The sequence below is a fragment of the Cavenderia fasciculata genome (assembly GCF_000203815.1).
Source record: "Cavenderia fasciculata unplaced genomic scaffold Scf_EU5ZYIE01EUG8B-5, whole genome shotgun sequence".
Taxonomy (NCBI): domain Eukaryota; phylum Evosea; class Eumycetozoa; order Acytosteliales; family Cavenderiaceae; genus Cavenderia; species Cavenderia fasciculata.
This window is the reverse complement of record NW_004457642.1, coordinates 901878-928280: the sequence shown is the minus strand read 5'-3', so window position 1 is coordinate 928280 and position 26403 is coordinate 901878. Positions and strand designations below refer to the sequence as shown.

General features: G+C 32.5%; 12 protein-coding genes across 12 annotated transcripts; 6 read left to right on the top strand and 6 right to left on the bottom strand.

Moving 5' to 3' along the window:
* Window positions 1–1694, top strand: DFA_09792 (Putative initiator tRNA phosphoribosyl-transferase; the record flags this gene model as incomplete). The annotated part of the gene is made up of 3 exons (XM_004352401.1): window positions 1–152; window positions 243–1138; window positions 1207–1694. 3 exons carry the CDS (start codon window positions 1–3, stop codon window positions 1692–1694), a joined length of 1536 nt encoding a protein of 511 aa, XP_004352453.1.
* A 173-nt stretch (window positions 1695–1867) lies between these two features.
* On the top strand, window positions 1868–2674 carry DFA_09791 (uncharacterized protein; the record flags this gene model as incomplete). The annotated part of the gene is made up of 3 exons (XM_004352399.1): window positions 1868–1943; window positions 2016–2345; window positions 2472–2674. The coding sequence occupies 3 exons, from the start codon at window positions 1868–1870 to the stop codon at window positions 2672–2674; spliced, it is 609 nt and encodes a 202-aa protein (XP_004352451.1).
* Window positions 2675–2826: 152 nt separating this feature from the next.
* mpp10 (U3 snoRNP protein) lies at window positions 2827–5010 on the bottom strand (the record flags this gene model as incomplete). The annotated part of the gene is made up of 3 exons (XM_004352397.1): window positions 2827–3444; window positions 3527–4025; window positions 4091–5010. The coding sequence occupies 3 exons, from the start codon at window positions 5008–5010 to the stop codon at window positions 2827–2829; spliced, it is 2037 nt and encodes a 678-aa protein (XP_004352449.1).
* Window positions 5011–5664: 654 nt separating this feature from the next.
* On the top strand, window positions 5665–6169 carry cyb5A (cytochrome b5 A; the record flags this gene model as incomplete). The annotated part of the gene is made up of 2 exons (XM_004352395.1): window positions 5665–5812; window positions 5892–6169. The coding sequence occupies 2 exons, from the start codon at window positions 5665–5667 to the stop codon at window positions 6167–6169; spliced, it is 426 nt and encodes a 141-aa protein (XP_004352447.1).
* An 83-nt stretch (window positions 6170–6252) lies between these two features.
* On the bottom strand, window positions 6253–11095 carry wdr24 (WD40 repeat-containing protein; the record flags this gene model as incomplete). The annotated part of the gene is made up of 8 exons (XM_004352393.1): window positions 6253–6449; window positions 6692–6749; window positions 6870–7285; window positions 8100–8121; window positions 8456–9782; window positions 9858–10495; window positions 10568–10758; window positions 10846–11095. The coding sequence occupies 8 exons, from the start codon at window positions 11093–11095 to the stop codon at window positions 6253–6255; spliced, it is 3099 nt and encodes a 1032-aa protein (XP_004352445.1).
* Window positions 11096–11467: 372 nt separating this feature from the next.
* On the bottom strand, window positions 11468–12695 carry DFA_09787 (uncharacterized protein; the record flags this gene model as incomplete). Its single annotated transcript, XM_004352391.1, has 3 exons — window positions 11468–11905; window positions 11963–12496; window positions 12570–12695. The coding sequence occupies 3 exons, from the start codon at window positions 12693–12695 to the stop codon at window positions 11468–11470; spliced, it is 1098 nt and encodes a 365-aa protein (XP_004352443.1).
* Window positions 12696–13068: 373 nt separating this feature from the next.
* Window positions 13069–15765, top strand: DFA_09786 (uncharacterized protein; the record flags this gene model as incomplete). Its single annotated transcript, XM_004352389.1, has 1 exon — window positions 13069–15765. One exon carries the CDS (start codon window positions 13069–13071, stop codon window positions 15763–15765), a length of 2697 nt encoding a protein of 898 aa, XP_004352440.1.
* Window positions 15766–15899: 134 nt separating this feature from the next.
* Window positions 15900–20384, bottom strand: DFA_09785 (P-type ATPase; the record flags this gene model as incomplete). The annotated part of the gene is made up of 8 exons (XM_004352386.1): window positions 15900–16862; window positions 16961–17392; window positions 17492–18280; window positions 18353–18574; window positions 19002–19250; window positions 19331–19522; window positions 19667–19747; window positions 19830–20384. 8 exons carry the CDS (start codon window positions 20382–20384, stop codon window positions 15900–15902), a joined length of 3483 nt encoding a protein of 1160 aa, XP_004352438.1.
* Window positions 20385–21310: 926 nt separating this feature from the next.
* Window positions 21311–23987, bottom strand: dotA (uncharacterized protein; the record flags this gene model as incomplete). Its single annotated transcript, XM_004352385.1, has 3 exons — window positions 21311–22030; window positions 22123–22941; window positions 23010–23987. The coding sequence occupies 3 exons, from the start codon at window positions 23985–23987 to the stop codon at window positions 21311–21313; spliced, it is 2517 nt and encodes an 838-aa protein (XP_004352437.1).
* A 141-nt stretch (window positions 23988–24128) lies between these two features.
* Window positions 24129–24548, top strand: DFA_09783 (uncharacterized protein; the record flags this gene model as incomplete). The annotated part of the gene is made up of 1 exon (XM_004352384.1): window positions 24129–24548. The coding sequence occupies one exon, from the start codon at window positions 24129–24131 to the stop codon at window positions 24546–24548; it is 420 nt and encodes a 139-aa protein (XP_004352436.1).
* A 128-nt stretch (window positions 24549–24676) lies between these two features.
* On the top strand, window positions 24677–24994 carry atg10 (autophagy protein 10; the record flags this gene model as incomplete). Its single annotated transcript, XM_004352383.1, has 1 exon — window positions 24677–24994. The coding sequence occupies one exon, from the start codon at window positions 24677–24679 to the stop codon at window positions 24992–24994; it is 318 nt and encodes a 105-aa protein (XP_004352435.1).
* A 56-nt stretch (window positions 24995–25050) lies between these two features.
* Window positions 25051–25908, bottom strand: spsA (spermidine synthase; the record flags this gene model as incomplete). The annotated part of the gene is made up of 1 exon (XM_004352382.1): window positions 25051–25908. The coding sequence occupies one exon, from the start codon at window positions 25906–25908 to the stop codon at window positions 25051–25053; it is 858 nt and encodes a 285-aa protein (XP_004352434.1).
* Window positions 25909–26403: the final 495 nt, after the last annotated feature.

Here is a 26403-nt window from a genome sequence, read left to right as displayed (position 1 = left end):
ATGATTGTTAATTTTAACAACAAAATTGATGATAATCATTTTAATCTTTCATCTTCTTCAGTTTTAAGAAGATTAGACAGAGATGAACATTCATTGCTCAATCATTTATTGTCAATTGCTCATGACTCTGAGTTTGTCGACAAAGTAGCAAAGTATGTAGTAGTAATTATTAACAATAAGAGTTATCATAGTACTACGTATTAATAGTCGATATATATATATATCTATCTATCTTACTTTAGCATTTATCAAAAGTATGCATTGTTGGGAAACTTAAGATGTGGTAAATGGTATAATAAATCATATGATGGATATTGCTATTTCAAGTCGACCGAAGGTCACTATGGACAATGGAATTTCAGTTTAACGAGAACCAATCTATCTGTAATTGATTTCATACTCAATGCACCTAGAGGAGAGAGAGGTGTTGTCATTGTCGACTCTACTAGAAGAGGCAAGAAGTTTCCAGATAGTTTCTCAAGGACAATACCCATTTGGTGTTGTGTGATCAATAGGACATTATACAATTTAAAGATAAAGAAAGATCTTTTAACAATAACAACTTCTACAACAACTTCTACTTCTACTTCTACTACTACAACTAATATTTTGAATCAAGAAGATTGGGAGACATTCTCTCATCCAATGTGGTTATCAAATTCAGAGGTTGACCAAATGACTTGTATTGTCAATGAATATTCACAAAAACTATTATTGTACAGTCATATCCTAAACTTGGAATCATATGCAACAAAATTAGATAAACCAATCAAACCATTATTCATCAATGTCGATACAATTTGGATAGACAATATGAATGAATCACCGACCACCTTTTATCCAATCTATTTGTTATCGGCATCGGATTATAGAGACAATAATAGACCTTTTAGAGCATATATACAAGGTGCAGGTGACGATGAAGAAAATTGGAGCAATAAGCTCTCGGCACAATTATTTTGGACACACAAACAGGATATCCTAGGTCAACCAATTGATAATGTCGATAGATATTGTCAAGAATTGGTTAAAAATAATAGTAGTATGGACAAAACAATTTTATTTGTTACTGGGTCTCAAGACAATCCAACAATCATCAACATACCAAATACTTTGATATCAATTTCAAATTCCAAAAGTATGTTATAATTTCTTCTTGTATTGGTGCATTTTATCAACTCTTAACATTTCTATTTTGTTTAAAAGCTTTAAATAGTGATGATTTATTTAATAATTATGGTTTAATGATAAATTGCTCGTCTATTGAATACCAAATGCCAATACAAATAGAGGAAATGAAACAAAGAGGATTAAAATTTTTAAGCATTCAACTAAAAGAAGGCAAAAAATCAAAAGATGGTTTACACGCCAAACTGCAAGAGGCTGAATCAGAGATTTTAAATACTCTTAGTCAAGATAGAAAAATTCTGATTCATTCTTTATCTGGCAATGGAGATTTACCAAATTGTATGGTAATACTTTTAGTAGTTTTAGCAAAGTATTTCAAGATATTAAAAGTTGAAGGTGAAGAAGGAGAACAAGTATTCATCAAAATGAACGATAAACTACAACAAAACAAAAACATCACCAAATTCGATATTTCAAATCTCTATTTATTTATTGATAAATATTGTCCACAATGTCTTCCACCTCGTACAATCAGGAATAATATTAATAGTTATTTAATGAAATAAATTGATATAATAAGAAATAATCCCTAACAAAAAAAAAGGATCGAAATTCGATCAAGATCCATCGTTTTTTCTCCCCTACACCAAATTTTTTCTTTTAACAACACAGTGACTAGCTAGTTTCTTTCTTATGCATTACCTCTCTTTAAACATATATATAACAAACAAGAGATACAATGAAGATAATCAATCTATTATATATTTTTGTAATTTTACTATTAACATCTACGACATGGGCACAATATCAAGATGGTAAGACACGTCTTTGAGAGAGAGATGTTATTTGACATATCATTTTAACTCGATTGTTTCACTACTTTATAGATCCATGTGAATTATATAGAACAACAAATGGTTCATTAACAGTGACACTCGATTCAGAGGCAGTTTGTTGGAGATTATTACCAGAAGTAGGTGTTGCCTTTTATCCTGCCGTCATTAAAGTTCAATTGATATCATGCGATCTTTCATCAAACGAAAATAATACTCTTGTATTTGTACAAGGTGACTCATCAGCTGATTCTGAAATGGCTTCATATAGTGGTCTCATTAATACTCCACAACAACCAGTATATTCATACGATGGAAAGGTGTTGATCTACAAGGGTTGGTCAGATAACATTACATTTACAGTAAACTATGAAGCTAGTACAGGTAATTATAAATACAAACCACCTAATAATAATAATATATATATATATATATATATGCGACAACAACAAACACCAACTCTTTTTTTTTCCTTTTTACTAATAATACATGTCTATTTATTATTATTAGATAAACATTATAAACCATCGGTAATGATGTTAATCACAGTTATTATTGCCTTTACAGTTCCTACAATGCTTATTGCTTGTATTACTTGTTGTACAAACAAGGAAAAGAAGAGACAGTTGAAAACTCGTCAAAGTGTCATGTTTTGGATTGGTTCTATCATTGCTCTTATCATCATGGCAGTTTTATTGTCTCAAAAGCTCTAGAAACTCACAGCGTCGATCGATTTGGAAATTGTAAATAATAATAATAATAATAAACTACTACTACTACTACTACTAGGCTGGATAGGTTTTGTAACAACATAATTTATTATTGTGGGAATAATTTATTATTATTTATGTATTTATTTATTTATTTATAATTTAAATTTCTTTGATTGATGATCAGCACCATTAGTTTTTTGTTTGGTTTGTAATGTTGGTGGTTCGATACCTTTTCTCTTGTTATCATTTTCTTGTTGTAATTTACTAAAGAATTGGCCAGACTTTGCATATTTCTCGTGAGATTTGGAAGAATCGACAATAGTAGTATTTCTAGATTGTTCGAGTTTCTTGATTGATCTCTTTTCTTCATTGGCCTTTGCGAGGGCTGGATCCAACTTTTCTCTGTAATGTTCATCTTGTTCCTTTTCAATACGATCGTGGCGCCACTTATTTTTGTACTCTTTACGCTCTTGTTTACGATCCTGTTTGCTCTTTTCAGTGTCACCCTTTTCATCGGCATTCTTTTTAAAGTATACCTCTGAAGGAGCAACAAGAGAAGCAGAACTGGCAGCAGATGGAATCTTTTCTTCAACAGCGAGAGCTTTGCCTGGTTGATTGGTAATCTTTAAGTCCTTTACCTTTTTTGGTGTAAAGTTGAAATTTGAGAGTGCACTCAATTTATACATTAAATGTTGTAACTTTGTTAAAATAACATCATGTTGATATTTTAATTTACTATCAACCTCTACTCCCATACTCTTTTCCAAAAACTATAAAAAAATAAAATAAAAATAATAAAAGTATAAGTTGTGGATATTCTTTCTTTTTTGTTTTGTTTTTTTTTATACATACCGATTTTTCATAAACAGATGCCAAACCTTCAGTGTTCTTTTGGTCATTGAGTTCCAATTTTTCTTTATATTGTTTATCTACATCTTCTTCTGTCTTTCTGATAACATCATCAAAGTTTTGATCTAAAATTCTCTTTTTAATGATATCTTCCAATGTTGTGTTGGTCTCTTGTGATTGAACTGGAGCAAGTTTTTGTGTATGATCAAAATCTAAAGCTTCTTCGAGCACAGAATTGACTGGACGATCTCTTGCAGATGCTTCACCAATAACTGTCCATTTCTTTTTCAAAATGTTATCCTTTTCCAATTGTGCAATTTTCTCTTGGATTTTAAGAGCTCTTTTTTGGAATGCAGTTAACTCTTGTTGTGATGCAGTTGGTTGTTCTTGAATTTGTTCCTCCTCTTCTTCTTCTTCCTCTTCTTCTTGGTCCTCCTCTTCATCTTCATCTTCATTGTAATCATCTTGTCCATCAATTGGGAATTCATCTCCATCTTGAGCACTAAAAACAAAAAGGGGATTAGATAAAATTGATAATTTAATGAAAGCTAAATTGATTGTACATACTCTGGATCGGCAAAAAAATCATCAAATTTCATATCTTGGGCACCTACTTTCTTCTTTGCATTCTTGTCTTTCTTTTCATTCTCGTCGTATTTGTCAAGTAATGCCTCGAGTCTTCTCTCTTCCTCGTCCATTTCACCTTCCGGGAAACCAAGTCCACCTTCGTCTTCTTCATCGGCATCACTGTCCAGATTACCCAACTCTAAATCAAAGTTTTCATCATCGTCATCCTCTCCCTTGTCATCTTCGTCGTCCAAGAATTTCTCCATGTCTTGTTCTTTAAAGAAATCAATGTCTTGTCCATCCATTAATTTTTCTCTATATCCTCCTTTTTTAATTGATTTCTTGTTCACTTGTGAGTCTTCTTCTTCTTCTTCTTCTTCGTCCTCTTCTTCATCAAACTCGTCATCATCATCATCTTGTTCTATTCCTTCATCGTCTATATCCTGATCCTCCAAGCTTCCTGATAAATCTTCATCATATGAATCGTCTTGTTCTTCCTCATCATCTTGAATGTCATACAAAAAGATTTCATCCAAATCCTTTAACATTTTTGATAACTTTCTAGAGAGAGAATCTATTGATGGTTCTGTAAAGAGTTGTAATTGAGACCATATTTGCTCGTTATCAAAACCCTCCAATACCAATTGTTCCAACGAGTCGGTTGTTTGTAGTTCTCTCTTTTTTGAATATTCATACAATTCTGCCAATGTACTTGTTATCTTTTCTTTGATTGCATTGGGACCATCTAAAAATAAATCTGCATTTGATGATATATGTTCTATGACTTGTTGTACTCTTGTTATTAAATCTGCTTTTTGTACTGCTGCTTTGTTGTTGTCATTTTTATTATTATTATTTCTTTTAGTCAAAGCTATTGTTGTTGTTGTTGTAATGTTCTTTTTTTTATTATTATTAGCCATTTCTATAACAAATAAATAATTATAAAAAGATGAAGAAAAAAGTTAACTAAAACTTAAAAATAAGAACGACAAGGAAAGTAATATAGAAGTGTCGTTCGTTTTTTTTCTTTTCTTTTTTTTTTTTTTTTTTTTTTTTTTTTTCAATAAATAAATAAATAAAAAAAACAAATATGATCAAAGTATTAATACTATTTGTTCAACATTCAATTATCAGATTTGTTTGTCTTATAAAATTCTTCTTCTTCTTTACTTTAGGCAATTTAGTTTTAATTTTTTTTTTTATTTAATTTTTTTTTTTCTTCATCACGTGGAATGATATTGCAACAAGCTCCTTACATTTGATTCTATCAACAACATTATAGAAGTAGGTGTCATCAAAAGAAACAAACAAAACAACAACAGTCCTCTCACCCACCAGCAGCTCAACAAAAGTCACATACAGTTAAAATCTCATCTTTAACAGATATTGAATGAATGAATAACAACACAACAAGCTAATACAAATAATATTACAATTATTTTGTTGGTTTGTTTGTTGTTTGTTTATTTGTTATTTATTATTATTCTTTTATATTGGAAAAAAAAACATATCATTTGATAATACTACATACATACATTTATTCTAAACAACATAACTTTCTATCTTAGAATAAAATGACAGAAAACACTTACACAGCTGAAGAAGTCAAGAAGCACAATTCACTTAACGATCTTTGGGTTGTCTATGATAATGACGTCTTTGACATTACAAAGTTTGTTGATGACCATCCAGGTGGTGAAGAAGTTTTAAAGGCAAATGCTGGTAATTATTATCTCTCACCTGATGCATCGTTACAAACTAGTCTACTAACGATTTAATTGGTCTATATATATATGTATAGGTAAGGATTCTACTCAAGAGTTTGATGATGTTGGACATAGTGAATCTGCCAAGTCAAAGATGAAGCAATTCAGAATCGGTAGAATCGCAGGAGCTCCAGCCAGAGTTGAACAACCAAAAAAGAAAGTAACCACCCCTGCCTCTACCAGCGCATCTGCTACAAGACCAGCTGAAGCTGGTGGCCTTGGCGCTCTCAAGATTCCAATCATCATTATTGTTTTGGCTATCATTGCCTATTTTACCATGGCTTCTGATGCCATGATTGAAGATGATCAATAAACCAACAACAACAACAACAACAACAACAAATAACGCTTAAAACAATAATATATATATATATATATGTCAGCTCGTTGATTTATTTATTCATATCCATATCCAAAAGCTTTGATATTATCTGGTTGGTCAGAGTCTCTGATTATTGGATTAGAGGTAATATCAAACTTAAATGATGAACCATCATCTGAAAAGTTAAAGTATAAATATTTTGGTTCATACTCGAGTGTCGTCGGTTTGGACGACGTAAAGCTAATGACACCTCCCCATAATGATTTTAATTCTACCAAAAGTATTTTTTTGTTTCGCATCCATTGTATTGTTGGTTTTCATTAAACAGTCTGACAATTCTAAATTTAAAATGAATCATTCTATTGACAAATGAAACCTTAAATTGTTTGATTGACGAGTTTAGTACGATTTCATTCAACATTATATTATGTGCATTGCCAAAAATATAAAAGTTGCAGAGATTATTGAGTGCTTGAAATCCAAAACGTTCAAATATTCCATAAACTCCTATACCAACTTTTTGAATATTTCCTGGGCGATCAAATAAATGTTCGACTGATCCTCTTTTCACCTTTATGGATGAAATTGATCTAGGAAGAGCTTTAATGTTTGAATAATTTGTGTCCATTATGAGGCTAACCAGTGACGATGGGAGCTTGAAAACAAAAGAGTCTGGGAATTTAATTTTTACCAATTTGAGTTTGGTAATAGAGTCTGGTAGAACATGTGAATCCAAATTGCAATTTGATAGAGATAAATATTTGACGCCAATGGAAAATAAGTTTTGATGGACAATCAAAATACTTGATAAATAAATTCTTGGAATGCAGGGGTGGCATTTTGAAAAGTTGATTGCACTGGTAGAGTAGAGAGCAACCCAAAATTCACAGAGTTTTGGTGGAAATTCTATAAATTCTGGATCAAAGACCAAAGCATTGCAAGTAATCTTGAATGTTTCCAATGAAAGTGGCAATTTTAAAACTGGTCCAAGCATTGATGGTTTTCCTTGTTCTCCAATATCATTTCTTTCGATAATGAATTCTCTATTACTACTAATGTGTAGTGTTTTGAGACCGATTGGAACCGAACAATCATTTGGGGAGCTGGCTCTAAAGTTTAGAAACAGATGAACGAGATTGGAAAGGTGTGAAAAGCCTCCTTTTGAAAAATCTTCTCTACAATTTGATTTAATCCCAAGCCACTGAATTGATGTGGGGAGAATGGATGTTTGAATAGTGGTGGTAGTATCAAAGTTGAGAAATACAAGATAGTTTGGAAATCGAAAATTTGAAAATTGGTTCAAATTAATTTCGACTTCTACATTTAAGAATTGGAGGTTTTCTGGAAGTTTTGGTAAATGATCCCCATCACCATGGGCAATTGTTAATTTTTTTAAGGAATTGGGTAAAAAATTTCCTTTGAGTTTGTATTTTCCTTTAATAAACAAAGTGTCGATATTGGGAGGAAAGTCCTCTTGTTGAATAGTTTTTTTGTGGCCAACATTGTTTTTTCCTTTGAGATACAAAGTTGTACAGGAAACATAATTTTTCAGTGTGGGTAATGCTAAATTGGTGGAGCTCCCATTATAAATAAAAACAAGTTCATTAATTGATTGGAAATGGTTTTCGTCTAAATGATCAAAAACTAAATTATTGTTTTCAAATTGAATTGATGATTGGTTGATTATAGATTGGTGATAAATGTTTTGAAATGTTAAAAGTGGGCAATGGTTTTTTGTTTTAATGGTAGAAATGACTGGATTGGGAGTGATAAAAAAGTTTGAAAATAAACCAATAGGGCATGGTTTCTCTCTAGAAAAATAATTTAATTGTTTAAAATAGATATATTGGTTGAACCTGGGATTAAATATAAATTGATAAAGTCTCTTTGAAGTAAATAATAAAAAACAAATTAAACTGACATTGTCCAAGAATTTGATGATCCTAAAAATGATTAAATCTGATATAATTGAAAAGTATGATAATTGATTCATCATAGAAAATATATAAAAAACATAATGAACCCAATCAATCACATGTGACTGAATACAAGTCGAAAAAATATGCGCGCAATTTTTTTAATTAAATTTTTTTTCCTTTTTTTTTTTGGGGGTGGGTGAACATTGAATAAAATTATTTATTTCTATCAATTATTACTTGTTTTTTTAATCAATTTACAAATATGATTGCAACCACCAATGGGACACTTTTCATTAGAATTGAACCATTGCTTTATGTGAGATAGATGACCTCCATGTGAGCAGCCTTGACACCATACATAGGCGCCCTTGACTGGTAACTTGCAAATAGAACATTCACTTGGGACGGTTCCACATTTTTCGCAAACTATTGCACCTGGTAGGATGCCCTTTCCACAAGAGCAAGACACCAAGATGGTTGTGTTTCGTTGTGAGAGATGAGAGACACTAGCCTCTTCGCAGTATTTGATGATTTCATTTGATTGATTCCATAGCTTGTGACGATGTAATAGTTCAACATAACTGGCCAACCACTTGCTGACGCAGGTACGATCGTTCATTTTGATTGGTTGAATATTTTTTAAAACTAGAGTTACAAACACACATGTTTGGATGTCGCCTCGTTCTATACAGTGTTCGAGCATTGAAACAATGGTTGGTTCAATGTCAAAGTCTGGCAGTTCAAAGGGTGGTAGTGTGCTGAGATTGCTTAGATTACTGTTGTTTCTTGTTATATTTGGGACATAAATGTCAAAATCATCAACGTTGGAGTTATTGTTACTAAATCTTCTATTATTTTCCAAAATTCTGTCTAATAAATCTATTCCATTATTGTGATTATTAATTTCCTGTTGTTGGTATTCTTTTTCCTGTACACTATTTTCTTGTTCTTCATTTTGACCTTTTTTCTCTTTTTGTTTTTGTTTTTGTTTTTGCTGTTGTTTTTGAGGTTCTCCTCCTCCTTGTGGTTTTTGTTGTAATTTTTCTTCGTTGCTTTGAATAGTATTATTATTATTTATATTATTATTATTATTATTATTGGATAACAAAGAGGGTAAAGGAGCCAAAGGAGTAACAGCCTCTGCTGATAAAAAAGATTGGAATGGGTCATCATGTTCAGCAAAAATATCATTTTCCAAGCCAATTGAGGGAGTTTGAGTTGGTGAACCCTCGTCTATCATTGTTAATTCTTTTTCATCTTTTTTTGGTTCTTGGTTTTCAGGTTCCGGTTGTTGTGAAACTTGAATTTGATGTTGTTGAGGTAATTCTGGTGGAGGTTTTTTTTGGTCGCCTTGTTTACTATCTTGTTTGGTTGGTGGTGGTGCATCATAATAAAGTTTAATGAGTGACCAAATTTTTGAGATGTAAAATTGTTTGACCTGGAGGGCAACCTGTTCATTGTGTGAACAAAGCTCCTTGAAAGGCATTGCACGAAATCTATAATTTTTGGCAAAAAACTCGAAAAGAAATGGAGAGGAATCGATCATTTTCAACTCTCCCTTTCCAAATGGCGAATGAATATTTAATATTCCCCTTTCTCGAGTTGGTCCGAGTACTTGAGGGGTTTGTGAACCACTCATATATGTTGAAAAAAATGAAGGAAACTGTGCAGATAATTGAATCATTCTAAAAAATAAAATAAAAAATTAAAATAAATTAATTATATGTAACAACTATCATGATTTCCAAGTATGATCTTACTCGTTATTTTGGTTTCTATTAATTTTGTCATTAATAGTAGCAAGTTCGTTATTTACATTCCATCCAATACCAGTAGTACGAACGTGATGGTACGGTTGGTAGGCATCGGATACATTATTTACCAATAGATAATTGTCTTTTGAACAAGTAATCAATGTTTGAGGGTCTCTCCACAATAGACCTGTTGGAACATCACGATGCTCTCTAAAAGATGCAAATGGAATGAATGGACGTTTAACACCCCATATATGAGTTTGAAGATCTACAATTGATGAACAACTTGCTATTTGCCACTTGTGTCCTGGTCTCCATTTTATACGAGAGACACTAGAAATGGTTGAAATGTTGGAAAGTGGTTTTCCATTGGTTATATCCCAAACCCTTATAGCTCGATCTCTTCCACCACTAGCTATTATATTCTTTTCCTCTGGATGCCATTCAATCGATAATACCAATCCTTGATGAGCTGTTATCTTTTCTACTGCAGCAGTATGTTTTCTGATATCCCAAAGCTGCACTGTACCATTATCAAAAGCTGCTGCAAATTGGTTGAGATTAAAAGGATGAAATTGTACATCTCTAACTACATCACTCTTTGGTTGAAAGGTTATTTTACATGGATTTGCATCTCTAATATCCTAAGTAGAAGAGAAGAATTATATATATTAGTGAGATTGATAAAGATTGATTGATTGTGACATTTTACATACTGATAATTTAATGGTAGCATCTTGAGAACCAGTTAAAAGTTGTTCACTCTTTTCAGGATGCCAAGCTAATTTGTTTACTGCTCTGTTATGATCTGTCCAAACTCTTTCTACTGATCTTGCACCTTCACTTGTTATATTCCATACGACTACAGCACCATTTGTAGCAGCTGTTGCAATGATTGATTTATAATCTATAAAAGAGATAATAATAATAATGATAGGGAGGGAAGGTTAATAATTATATACCCACCAACACTCTATATATATTTGATACATACTCTCGACTTGTGAAGGATGCCAACAACAATCATTACCAGTATAGTTTAATGATTGAGTTTTACCTGCACGCAAGTTGATCAATACCTTTGGTGCAGATTCATTCTCTATAGAAACAATCTTGACGATATCTTTACCAGCAACTATCAATTTCGTACCATCAGGTGATGCACTGATAGCATTACAAGGACTACCCATATTCAAATAGCCCTGTGCCTTTGGTATTCTCTCTTCTAAACGACTAGTTTTCATTCTTTATACAATCATTATCTTTTTCTCTCTCTCGAACTTAATATTATATGTTATTGGGGCTTTTGATTCTTCCGAACCCAAAGAACAACAAAAAAAAAAAACAAAATAAATAAAAAAAAAGGATGCCACAATATATAAAAAAAAGATCACCTCCTGGCTTTGATCATTTCATAGTTTGTTTTCTTTTATTAAACTTTAACAACAAAGATTAATCTTGTAGGGAATACAAAACTAAAGAAAATTGATCATCATTTCAGAGTTTTATAATCAAAGATTATTATAAAATCTAAGCGTGATGATACATCTATCTATCTATCTATCTATCTATCTATCTATCTATCTATCTATCTAATTACAAATTTAAATTTATTTTCAATTGATGATTTCATTTACTCTTTGTTCTAAATGATTCCAAAGTTTATCAACATCATCTTTGGATGATTTGGTGTGATCAGTCAGATGTTTATCAGTTGATCGTCTATCTTCAAAGAAATCACCACTACCATTGTGCGACGATGAAGATGCTCTAATTGAATTCAATGGTGCAATGGCCAACCAAGTGATTGTATCACATCCTTGTTCTGGTGTTCTTTGAATGTGTTTGGTCCATTTACTAAAAGTTGGCATTGCACTTTCAATTTGTGGTGTGGCAACCCATCCTGGATGCATCGAATAAAAGGAAACATAATCGTTATCCTGTTGTTGTTGTTGTTGTTGTTGTTGTTGTTGTTGTTGTTGTTGTTGTTGTTGTTGTTGTTGTTGACCACAATACTTTTCATTAAACAACTCTGTTAAATAAATGATAGCTCTCTATAATTGATAAATTAATAAGTAGTAGTCCCTTTAATCATTGTTGCTATTACAAACTTTGGTTTGGGCATAGGTATACAATGGATCCCATTTTCTTAATTTCTTAAATTCAAAGTCTAGTGACATCTTTTGGGTTAGCATTCCACCTGATGAGACGAAAATGACTCTTGCTATATTATCCTTTGTTTGTTGTCTCTTGAATAATGGTATAAAGAGTTGTGTCATACAAAATGGTGAGAGTAGATTGGTGGCATGTGTCATGTCGACATTCTCGGTGGTCAATTTCTTTTCATCCATCATTACACCAGCATTCAATACCAATATATCCAATCTTTCACCAGATTCCATATATGAATCAACAAATGTCTTTACCTGTTTCATCTCAGAGACATCACAGATGTGTAATTTCAATTGGTTGTCAATATTTATGATGGTGTTTTGTTGTTGTTGTTGTTGTTCTGTCTTGAAGTGGTCTTTAATGTCTTGAATAGCCTTTTGAGCACGATCTTGATTTCTGCATACCATATGAACCGTGCATCCATGTGATAATAAATCTATTACAGTTGCAAATCCTATACCACTATTGGCTCCCTTTATAGAATAGATTAGATTAGAAAGAAGGAGGAAGAGTAGAAGGAGTCAAGACATATTCACTTTAACTTACAGTTACGATGGCATGTTTATCAACACCCAATTGACCAAGATCTTCAAAGTTCTTTGACTTTGTTTCAAAAGATGATTTTGTGTAGTTAAACATTCCTCTCCAAAGCCATTTTGTTGCTGCTATCATGATTATCTTTTACGTTGGTAAATAATATCAGTTTCTAAAAATTTATATTTATTTAAATATAATATAATAAGCACAACCACAAAAACTTGTTCATACATACGATACTCAAAATCCAAAAATGAATTTAATTATTTTTTCATTATACATTTAATACCTCCCAAAAATGGATTACATTTTCTATGCAAAAAACCGCTGATGAGCAATAGGCTTCACGGTTTTGTTTGGTGGTTGATATCGATCCCCAACAACAAAGCAGCCCATTGATCAATCAACAAGAGAGAGAGTCAAGTTGGTGTTATCCAATGCAATCATAACAACAAGATTATAGAATTATAAAGATAAAAAGATACATAATAACATAATAATAATAATAATGATAAAGAAACTCAGTATTAATCATAATAATAATAATAATAATAACAACAATGCTGGTCACATGATAACAACAATAAACAACAACAATAATAATAATAATAACAATAATAATAGTAGTACTATAATTATAATTAATAATAACAATTATAACAATTATATTAATGGTAGTTGTTATTTGGCAGCATTACCAGACTTGATGCTATTGAATATCATAAAGTTTATAGAGCAAGATATTGATTTGATCAGTCTTTTATTGTTTACGAGTAAGAGATTTCTAAAGTTTACACAACCATCCTACAACAATAGGATTAGATTTAAACAACTACAATACTTTAACAATGACTTTATGACTCCACCTCCACCTCGTTCACCAACATCATCACCAAGAGGAAATGCAAATTATCGAACAAAATTCAATACATCACCATCACCTCCTTTATCTCCAGTTGGACCTCCAACTCAACCTCCAGCATGGGCAACACTTACTGCTTTATCTGCTCTTGTTATCCCTCCTCCTCCTTCTTCTTCTTCTTCTTCCTCGTCCTCCTCATTATCATCATTATCATCATCATCATCGACCAATACCTCAACGACTTGTCCTCCAACAACATCATTTTACCTAAATTCTTTAAAAGCAATATACCAATCATCGATCAACCAACTTTACCTCAGATTCTGTGAAAACACTTGCAATAATAATAATAATGCAAATAATTCTCCACGCAATTCGCCTCGAAACCATTCTCCCCGAACAACAAATAATAATAATAATAATAATAACAATAATAATAGTTTCTATAACAATTATGAAGATATTAAAGATTTAATCATACATTTTACCAATTCTTCGCCTATTAAAACGATACCAACCAGTTTGAGACTCTATCAAAACTGTACATCTATTTGCTTTATTAGCACCTTTAGACAACATCCAATCATTATTCACCCAGAGATACTACCATTATCTCTAATAAACCTTTCGATAGAGGGTGACTACAAGTTTATAGTCAATTCTAATCTTGCAAACTTTGGACTTCCACAAACACTAAAGAGTATTTCAGTGACTCTTCCACAGACCATCCTCTCATTGAAACCATTGCCCATTCAAATGGAATCGCTTCGAGTAGCAGACTCAAAGAATGTGGTCAACATGCAAGCAAACTTGGGGCTCTCACATCAAACGCCACGACACGATCTAGGAGCAGCAATTATAACAGAATTGCAGGTATACAACACGAACCTAAGGCACTTGGATCTAGCAGGCGTTATGATTAGTTTATCTGGTGTACAGTCGCTCTTTCCATCTACCCTCACACGTCTTCAATTCCATACGAGTCATTTTATAGACACTCACCTATTGCCACAATCTCTTACCTCTCTGTGTATTTCTACATTTATGGATAATGGGCCTTTGGGTGGTAGTTTACTTCATCTAGATCAGTTGGTTAACCTTTCAATTAGGATAAACTATTGTGGTTGTTTCCTAAACTCTCAATTGCCACAGTACCTAAAATCTCTCAAATTTATTTGTCAAAATACAATAAATTTCCCACCACTAAACACCAATAATAATCAATATAATGAAAATAATAATAATAATAATAATCAAAATAATCAAAATAATAATCAAAATAATAATAACCAATCAACAACATTTGAACAACAAACTATATTACCAGTACCAACATTAATATTACCATCCACCAATGGTGGTAGTGCATTGGAATCACAATTATTTTCCATTCCCATGTCATTGGAAAAGCTAAAAGTTCGTGGGAATTTGAATAGATTTGAAAAGAATTGTTTTCCTCCTCATCTATCAAAGTTAAAATTAAAAAGTTTATCAAACTTTAGGATCACCCACAATATAATACCACCGTCTGTCAAAGTGTTGACACTCTGTCACTGTCGATTAACAGATGATCAATGCATTCCTGAAGGTGTACAAAAGGTATTGCTTTTTTCATGTAGATTTGATAGTATCAAGGGAATATTACCAAACTCTATTACCGACTTGGCCATCTATAACCAACAATTTGAAATGGCTCCAAATGGTATAGAGTTTTCAAACATGTTGGAAAAACTCACGCTTCAGGTAGTTGATAAATCATTTTCCTTTCCAACAAGCATTGCTAAAAGTCTTGGTTCACTTTTTGTTGGCCCCAATATCGTTGACATTTTTGAACAACCACCACCATCATTAATGTCGTTGAAGCATTTATCGTTTCAAGTAACAACTTTAAGAGATGCAGGAATGATCCACACTGGCGTTTTAGAGGATGGAATCGTTCAATTCATTGGTAACAATTTTAAATGGGTTGATGTAGGCACAGTATCAACTATTAACTTGCAGAGTGATCGATATATGTATGGTAACATGAATATGATTCGCATAGACGACATCATTCAACACACCAACGTCAATCTTTTGACAATCAATTTTAAAGGTGGTCTTGGATTTAAATTTAATTTCAAAAGACTTTCATCATTGCCCACTACTAGTGGTATCGATGCAAAAGGAAAGAGTAAACAATTTATTTTGGTAACAGAACAATCCTCTCTTTGTGGTGGCGTGGTTAAAATACAAAACGGTAGTAGAATTTATCTACAAAAATCAGATGACAAGTACAATATCAAAAATGTTGCTGTCAAGAGTATGAAAGAAAAAGTAAAACGTTATCTAGCACACTTTTAATAAAACTATTTCTAGAACAGAAAAATATAATATATTATATAATTTTATAGGATTTTGTTTTTTTTTTTTTTGTATAAATACTTTTATTATTTTTTTCTTTTTTTTTTTTTTTTTTTTTGTGATACAGAAAATTTCTACCAATATGTATATCTAGCAACCAAACCTGTTGGATCTCTTCTTACAATATACAATCTAATTTCATTTACAATGACAAGGAATACAGCAAATGGAATTGGGTAGAGCCAGAATTTGTAGCTGACGGCTGTGGCACCAAAGAAATCTTGAATACCTGGAACGTGGACAATGATGAGTCCAACACCAAGCATACTGATTAAACCACAGTTGAATACCATGTTTTTGAAACCATGTTGGAAAAGACTGAGTGTTCTGGTTTTGCAACTCAGAGCTGCACCCATTCTTGTAATAATGACGGCAATGAAATAGGCAGATTGAGCTTCCTTGAGCATTGACATTTGTTGACCGGCAGTATAACCCATAAAATCGGCGGCACCATCCATGAAATAGTCAGAGCTGGTGTAAAACAAGTCGCTGGCGCTGATTCCATGTGTTCTAAACATCATGAAAAAGTTAAAGAAACCAGCAGCGCATTGTACAAAGCCTAACCAAACGTATGAGAAAATAGCCAACTTGAAGGAAACCAATTTGTCTGTCTTGATGTTTCTAGGTTTTCTGTTCATTAAATCTGTTTCGGGATATTCGTACGAGTAGGAAATGACTGGAACGAGATCTGTGCCCAAATCGATACACAAAATTAAGATACCTGACAAGGCGGCTGGAAGTTTGAGAAGGAAAAAGCAAAGGAATGGAGTGAGTTCTGGAACGTTGGAACTGAGAGTGTAGGTGATGGATTTTTTTAGTTTATCAAAAATCATTCTACCCTCTTCGATACCACTGACAATTGATGAAAAGTTATCGTCGAGCAAAACAATGGCCGCTGCTTCTTTGGCTACTTCACTACCTGTGATACCCATAGCGCAACCCAAGTCTGCCTTTTTCAATGCTGGTGAATCGTTTACACCATCTCCTGTTACTGCTACAATTTCTCCTCTCTTTTGGCATTCTGATACAATGATTAACTAAATAAATAAAATGATAATAATTTAATAATGTTAGAAAAAGGTTCAAAAAAAAATAAAGCTTTGACTTTTTTTTGAGTTATCAAGTTTTTACAAACCTTTTGTTCAGGAGAAGTACGGGCAAAGACAATTTGTTTTAATGCCAAAATCTTGTTCCAATGTTCGTCGGTGAGATCGTCCAATCTTGAACCAGGTATGACTATACCTCCAGCCTTTGAAAAGTCCACATCTAAAACATCGATACCTTCGTTTTTGGCAACGTCATTGAGAGTTTCTCCTTGGATGATACCAATTTGTCTGGCAATACTTTGAGCAGTTAAAGGATGATCACCAGTGACCATCATGACTCTAACTCCAGCCTTTTTACAATCTTCAATTGCTCCTGGTACACTTGGTCTTGGTGGATCCATTAAAGTTGTCAAGCCAACAAAAGTAAATCCTTCTGTTGGGAAATTCTTTTCATCAACATCAAATACATAATCTTTATGGAATACCTTTGGATCAAGGTTAATCATTGCCATTCCTAAAGCCTAAAATAAATAAATAAAGTTAAAAAATAGGTTCTACTTGTTAAAATGTCTATCTTTTTTTTTTTTTGTTTTTTTTTGTTTTTTTTTTTTTTTACTTACTCTTTCACCTTTACCAGCCAATAATTCATAGGATTGTTGGAAATTCTCCATGTGACCATCGCTAATTGGAATGGATTCACCATCGCTCATGATGGTTGTGCACATTTTAACGATTCTTTCTGGAGCACCCTTGATGAGGAGGAAAATATTTCCATTAGATTCGTCAATGTGGACACTGAGTTGCCATTTGTTGACAGAGTTGAATGGAATTTCGAAAATCTTTGGATAGTGTCTACGATAACCTTCGACATTTTCTACTTGTTCACAAAACTTGAGCAAGGCGCTTTCTGAAGCATCACCAATGGTATTTCTTTGTTGAATTGGAGTGCTATCCCAGTTTGGATCGGATCTATCAAATACAGTTCTACTACAGAGTGCAGCAATCTTGAACAATTCCTTAAAGGTCTTTGACTCTTTGTTCATGTAATTGTTTGGAGAGATTGCATCACAACTGTATACGGCACCGTCGTACCATAAGTGGACAACTGTCATGATGTTTTGTGTCAAGGTACCAGTTTTATCGGAAGCGATCGTGCTGGTTGAACCAAAAGTCTCAACAGCCAACAAGTTCTTGACGAGTACATTCTTTTTGGACATTCTAGTGGCGGTCAGAGTCAAAAGAACGGTAATGGTTGGTAAGAGACCTTCTGGGACTTGTGCGACAACAACAGAAATACAATAAATGATAACTAGAATCCATTTGACCTTGGTGGCAAAACCAACAACCAATAAAATTAAACCAAGTGAAATGGAAACAATTGTAATGATTCTAATAAATTGTTCAATTTCCTAAAAAAAAAAAAAAAAAAAAGTGTTAGGATCTCTTTAATGCATTATTAAATTATTTGGTTGATATCTTACAGTTTTTAATGGGGTAGGTAATGGTTTGGTGTGAGTAGCCAATCTAGCAATCTTTCCAATGGTAGTTTGGTTACCAGTTGCAATGACTACACCTACACAATCACCATCTACAGCCATAGTACCATAAAATGCCAAGTTTGATGTTTCAAATGCATTTTCATCTGTACATTCGGCAGTTCTACTTTGTGGTTCAGACTCTCCAGTCAATGATGCATTGTCAACCTATATATATATATATATATATATATACAAAATGTAGAGAATAAATGGATGAGAATTAGATATTGTTTTGTTCACCCATGGAGGTGGGGAGGGATGGTAATTCTGTGAATCTGCTGGATTGATCTGATGTTGGTTGCTGTCTTTTTTTAAAGTATGAAGATGGAGGAAAGGTAAGTTTATCATCTATAACATTATTTAATAATGTAACAAGAGATGATTCAAATTTTGAATGTTTATTAATAATACTATTGTCTATAAAGACAATGGTAAAAAAAGTGATGATGGTCATGATATTATTGTTATAATGATGGTGATAATAATGATGATAATAATAATAATGATGATGATGAATGATTGTTAAAGGAGTAACAAGAGCAGCAGAAGAAGAAGGAATTAGGTTTAAAGAAGAGTGATGATTGAAATATACTTTTAAATGATGAGAATAAATAATTCGAATATCAGCTGGAATACGGTCACCAGCTCTAATGTGAATGACATCACCAACTACAAGCTTTTCAGAGTTGATCTCAATCAAATGAGAATCTCTTACTACTTTGGTCGATGTTGGTGCAAGTTTTTTAAATCCATCCATAACATGAGCCGATTTGGATTCTTGTAAAAAGGTAAAGATCGTAGTAAACAATACTACTGCCCATAAAATAATACCAAGATAGAGCTATAGATAAATAAAAATATTAATATCTTTTAAGTAAAGTAGGTTCTTTTTTTTTTTTTTTTTATATATATAACACATACATTGTCACTACCACTTTCTTTATCGACTCCATAGGCAACAAACGATAGGATACCACCAATTTCCAACATAAGAGGGAACAAGCTGAGGAATTGAAGCAAGAATTTGACCCATTTTGGAACAGGCTTCTTTGGTGTCAAAGCATTAGGTCCATCACGTTCAAGTCTTTCTTCAGCATCTTTGGATGTAATACCCTATGTCGAGAAGAAAAAAAAAAAAAAATCGAAAATTAATTAATTAGTTTTTGATTTTTTCAAGATCTTTGCAAGCTTTTCGGTATCCAAAAAAGAATGACTCGTAGTATTGCAATTAAAATGAATGAAAAGAGTAATACATACCATACTGTACTTGAGATCATCTAGATTAAGATTGGTTGAAAACTTGGTTGATAGTTCTTCTAATGGAATCATATGATCGTTCTTTTTGAAAAAAATAAAAAAAAAAAAAGTAATATACTATTAGTATTTGCTTGGAGATAAGAGACACATGGTAATTACTTACAGAAACTTCAACTGGTTCGTCCCCTTGCTTCTTTTTCTTTTTGTTGTTATTGGGAGTAAAACCTTTTGGTGATTGTGGTGAAATGGCTGTTGATGTTGTTGTTGTTGTACCATCCTTGTTTTTGAATTTGTTCTTTAACTTTGAACGCAACTTTAAAATTTTCTTTCTTTGCTTCTCCTTGGTCATTGAGTAGTAAAGGGGTATTTGAGTATCTTGTTCATCCAATTGGTCTTTGATTTGTACCATTGAAGATGACTTTGACAATTGACCACTGCTACCTCCTCCACCGCCGGCACTGCTGCCAACGCTGCCACTAGATGAACGAAGATTAGTGAAATCTTTTAATTCGATTTCAGTCATGCCTGCATGTTGTTCATTGTCATGTGGTAGGTTGAGTGGATGGTGTTGAGCTCCCTCACTGCCATCTTGTTGCTGCTGTTGTTGTGTGTTTAGTTGTTGGTCAGTGGTGTCGTGTATTGACGCTGATGTTTCAAAAAAGTTATTATTATTATTATTATTATTATTATTGCTAGTACTGTTGCTATTGAAAGACATTACTCTTTTTGTCTCTTTTTTAATGTGTGTGTGTGTGACTGTGTTGAGGGTTTCCTCTTGGATTAGATAACTTTGATAATTGTTGGTTTGGGTTCTTATTATTATTTATTATTATTATTTTATAAAAATATATACAATTGCAATATTTAAAAGACCTGTGTGTTTAAATCAATGGAACAACAACTGCTTTAGAATACCCTAGAGTAAAGAGAGAAACAGATTAATAAAAAAAATTAAATTAAAAAAAAAATTTTAATTGACAACAGCGGTGTTTGTCTTCACGGTTCGACACAAGTGGTGAGTGACCATTGATAAAAGTTTAGTTTCCTCTTTCACGCTCTCTCTATCGATCGCTTGCACCTGCTACTTCCCCACAAGAGGTGTGGATTCATTGAATCAAATTTCTCACTTGTTGTGGTGGCTGTGGTGGTGGCGGTGGGGAAACTGAGCCGAGTGAACAATTGGGGGTAGAGATTTTTTTTTGCATAGAACACAGTGTTCATTAAAGGGAGAGAATCTCCACCATCACCACCATCATCATCATGATAGAAGATTCATCATAGCAAAGCTTCAAATCTTTTTTATAATTAGATAATTATAGAAAAAAAATAATACACTTTCCATTTATCACTTCACCATAAAGAGTCACCTATACTTCATATTCTCTGAAAGCAACGAAGTGCAATTTTCAAAACAACTCGACTTTCAGATCCGTTATTTTTTGAAACCACGCGACAGCGTTATTCGATAGTACTCTATTTTTATCTCTTTATATTTGTGGTGGGTGGTGTTGAAAGAATAAGTATCTGATTTTTCTTTTTTTAACGGCTTTTATATATATATTTAGATTTTACTGCACATCAGTTATACTTTTTTTCGTTTCTTTTTTTTTTTTTTTTTTTTGGGTTTTTATTTTTTTTTAATTATTAATTAATAATTGATCCTTCAAGTGGTTGAATTGTTTTGTTAGAATGATAGTTTTCTAGAAATTGTATTAGTCTTGCATTTGATGATCGGACACCTGGTTCATTTGGCAGAGCATCAAGAAACTCTTTCGTAGAGATGAGATTTAATATTTTAGTGAATTGGTTCTTGTAGATGGCCAGCATGACATGTCCTGCTGTTTGCAAGAATGACAACAACATAAAAGATGTTATTCTTTTAGCTTTGAGGTTACAGAACCTAGATATCCATTTCCATGCACTTTCTAGTAGATACCATTTAATTTCGTCAGAGAGTTGTGAATCTGATGCAGAGTGTGAGACAATTGACGCGTAAAGGGCAATGTAACCCGTCATACGAAGATAGAAATCTTCTTCTTTTTCTGCTACCACCCCGTCTTGAGTCATCTTGTATCCCATTCGAGCAAAATACTTATCATTGGAATCGCCTATATTTTTCTTTGCATGCATCGGTGTCATGTATATACAATGGTGTTGGAGGTGGCATGAAATAAATTGTAAAATATCGGGATTGCTTTTAGCAATGTTGACTATTACCATAGCATATGGAGTGGCCAAAGAAGGATTGGCGCTGATCTGTACTTCAACTTGTTGCATAATCTTTGTACATATCGTATTCATTGTCATACGATAGAATGTATTTTCTCCTCTTATTGAATCTAATATATTTTTCAATTCTGTTGACTTTTTAAAAAAAATAATAATAATAGTGTAAGTGGTTGAGAGAACCAAAATAGCAATCACACAGTGTTGATGCATATTAATATTATAAATACCTTTGATATAATTGATTCTCTATTTGATGATATTTGATTAATTATTTTGTTGATATTTTTTAATAAATCCTTTTGTGTGGCTAGAGGAATATTGGATTCAAGTTTCGAAACAGTATCAAAAAATAATTTTCCATCTTTATATTCTTGCCAAGCAGCTATTGCAACATCATATTCTGTTTCTGGTTTGGAATTCAATTCAAATCTTTGCTTTTCCAATCTTTCCTTTTCCTGTGTTTCCTTTTCTACTCTTTCCTTTTCCAATCTTTCTTTTTCCAATCTTTCCTTTTCTAATCTTACTTTTTCCAATCTTTCTTTTTCCAATTTTTCTTTTTCCAGTCTTTCTTTTTCGATAGTTTCTAATCTTTCCTTTTCTAATCTTTCTTTTTCCAATCTTTCCTTTTCCAATCTTTCCTTTTCTAATCTTTCCTTTTCCAAGATTGCCTTTTCCTCATTTTCTCTTTTCTTTCTTTCCTCTTCCTTTTTCTTTTCTTCTTCCATTCTTTTCTGATCCTCTTTTCTTTTCATTTTTTCCATTTCCTCTTGTATTTTTCTACTTTTATCCTCCATTACTTGATTATAGTTTTTAATGGTATTTTGTGTATCGTTTTTAATCGAGTCATTTAGTCTGCTATTTTGTGTCGACATGATTTCATTCTTGATTGAATTTCTTTGTGATTGTTCCTTGTTTGTGAGCTCGGTTATTATTTTATTATTCTTTTCGCGTTGTTTCCTTATGTTTTTTAATCTCAACTCTTCTGATCTATCTTTGGTTCTCTTTTCCTTTTCATGGTATTTTTGTTTTAATGAATTCAATTTTTGCTAAATATTAAATATTGAAAATATTAATATCGATAGTATTTGATTTGATTTGGGGATGATTAATTTACAGTCAAGTTTTTAGCTTTATCAGAATTGTTTTTGTTGACTAGCATGTCAATATCAAATGAGTTTAGATCTTGTATCGATTCTCTATGATTTTGGTTTCTATCAATCTTTTCAATTTCATTTTCATTTCCATTGTCATAATTGTCTTTTTCTTCTTCCTCTTCTGATGATGATGATGAAAAGTATACATCCAAGTCACAAAGACTCAATGTGTTGGTTAATTGTTTTGTTGCCATGTAAAAAGAAGTATCACTTGAATCCAAAGTTTCATCATAGTCATCATCATCATCATCATCATCGAGATAGATATTTGCATTTATTGAACCAGATGCCAAAGATGAGTGAGAGGAAGAAGATGTTGGTTTCTTTTGAGCTGAAGAGGAGGATGAGGACAAACAAGATGAAAAGGAAGCTGATAGAGGAGGAGAATATGAACTAGTGTTTCTCATATTCACCACCAAGTTTTCTTTGTCTTGATTATTAATGTTGATTTCATTATTATTTTTGTTCAATGACGACGAAGATGGCGATGGTGATAGAGATGATGATGGTGATGATGATAGATGGGGAGGATAAGTCAATGAATCACGATCATGAGCCAAACCTTTAGAGGGAGATGCATCTTCAAATTGGTAAGAGGAGGAAGAAGAAGATGAAGAGTGAGTGTTTGATCCAATGCGATCGCCTTTAAATGGAGAGTTATAGGGTTTCAATGATATTGATTTAGTGGACCATGACTTTGGTGAACCTAAATTATTGTTGTTATTGTCAACGATTGAATCGTTGTTGTTGTTGTTGTTGTTGTTGTTGTTGTTGTTGTTGTTGTTGTTGTTGTTGTTGTTGTTGTTGTTGTTGTTATTACTAGGGGATGATTCTATGCTACTACTACTACGATATAAATGATTATAGTTGTTGTTTGTTTTAGGACTATTATTGCTTTTAACTGATGATGTATAAACTCCAATATTAGAGTAATTCATCATTTGAGAATTACCCTGTAGTAGTAATAATAATTAAATCGATTAAATTATTCGATTAAATTAATAAACGCTTTTATTGACCATTCCGAATCAATCAAGACACACCAAAATTTTTCATTACTCTTTTGTTAAAATTTAAACATGAACATCGGCTATGAAGAATTTGTAAGTCAATGCAAAGACTTTATTGCTAAATGTATTGATTCACAAGATGTAAAAGAAGAAGCAACAACAACAACAACAACAACATCAGATGATAATTGGCAATTAATCAACAATTCAAATATAGCTCCAAATCTGAGCTATTTGCTATTAAAAAAGATCATCACCGTTACACATACCATGACACCAAAACAACAACAAAAAGCACCAAAAGATGTAGAGTTGGAAGATTGGGTACACCAGCAAGAAAATGATTTACAATCACTATCATCAAATACCAACAACAAACAACAACAACAACAACAACTATCAACCACATACCATGCCGAATATCACATACTATATAGTCAATCATATAGAGTTCCTGTATTATATATCAATGTCTATAGAAATGGTTGAGTATTCAATGATCGATATCACCCGAGCATGGTGCTGATGTTGATGGTTGCTAATTTATTATTATTTATTTTTTTTGTTATAATCCTCATCTCTCTCTCTCTCTCTCTCTCTCTCTAGATGGTTCATTGATGACTTTGTGGGATGAAATATTGCCTATATTACAAGGAACACATAGAGGTAAATCAGATGATGCCAATTTATATCAATCAATACCATTAATCACACAAGTAGAACATCCTGTTCTTGGTATTCCATTTTACCAATTGCATCCATGTGAAACTGCAAATCTAATGAAAGAGGTTTTACATATTGATATTGATAATAATAATAATAATAATAATAATATTATTATTGATAATAATAATGATAAATATTTATCAAGTTGGATATCGATCATTTCGCCTATAGTTGGTATTAAATTACCAATGAATAAATTGTTTATTTAAAAAAAGAAGAAGAAGGAAGAAGAAGAGTATAATTTATACTCATTATTTATAGGTCTCTAGAGATTTAATTGTTTAGAAGCAAATTGTGGTAAAACAAAAGAAGCCTTGTGAACTTGTTCATTGTAATATTGCATCTTTTCGAGTATTTCACTTGATACTTGTCTAATTGGTGATTTACAAGAGGTGTTGCTCTTGCTACAAATCAATAGACCGATTGAACCACCTGGATACGATGGAATAGAGGTGTAGGCGTATTCAACCACTGGGAAAAGTTCCTTACAAAAGGTAGTCAATCCTTTGACAGTGTCCAAATGTAACCAAAGACTTTCAGCCTGTGAACAAAGAATACCACCCTCTGCAAGAGCTTCCTTTAATAGTTCATAGTAGGCTCTTTCAAAGAGTCCTTGAGCTGGCCCAATTGGATCGGATGAATCGGTGATGATGACATCAAACTCACCCTTTCTTTGACGCATAAATTCGAGACCGTCACCAATAAATAGTGTAACCTTTGGGTGATCGAAACCGACGGCCATATTGGGTAGGTACTTTCTAGAGGCATCAATGACACCCTTGTCAATTTCACAGAGTGTGACACTTTCGACACAATCATGTTTGACAACCTCTCGTAAGACACCACCATCACCACCACCAACAACCAATACCTTTTTTGGATTGGGATGAGCAAATAATGCTGGATGAGCAATCATCTCTTGATAGGCAAACTCGTCACGTTCAGTTGCTTGAATGACACCATCCAATACAAGAACATTTCCAAAGGTCTTTGATTTGAATACTAGGATATCTTGATATTGTGTCTTTTCATGGTGTAACACTTGTTCAACTTGTAGAGAGAATGAATTACCAGGCCAGAATTCACTAATCTCACTAAACCATCCTTTATTAATTTGATCCATTATCTATATATATCTGTGTAGTAGTAGTAGTAGTATTCATAGATTATTTTGTAAGTACAGGATAATATTTATGTTTTATTATATTTATTATCTTACTTTTTTTAAATTGGTTGTGATGACTACAATCTACTAATACTACTACTGCTACAGTATTAAATACAACTCTTTATGCACTTCGTTTAATTTCTCTCATACCAAAAAAAGAATAAAAAATAAAATAAAATAAAAAAAAAAAACAGATCGTTCTGTTTCGATGGTCCACCCCCCCATTGCTCAATGTACATTTTAATTAAAAAAAAAGATATCTATTCTATTATTATTATTATCATTATCATTTCTACACAACTCAAACTTTCAACAAGAGAATTGTATTAGAGAGAGAGAGAGAGAGAGAGAGAGAAGAAAGATGAAGTAATTTTCTTTATAGAAATCACACATATATAACAAACAACACCATAGTAGTAATAATACAAATCATCACATTTTTTTTTATTC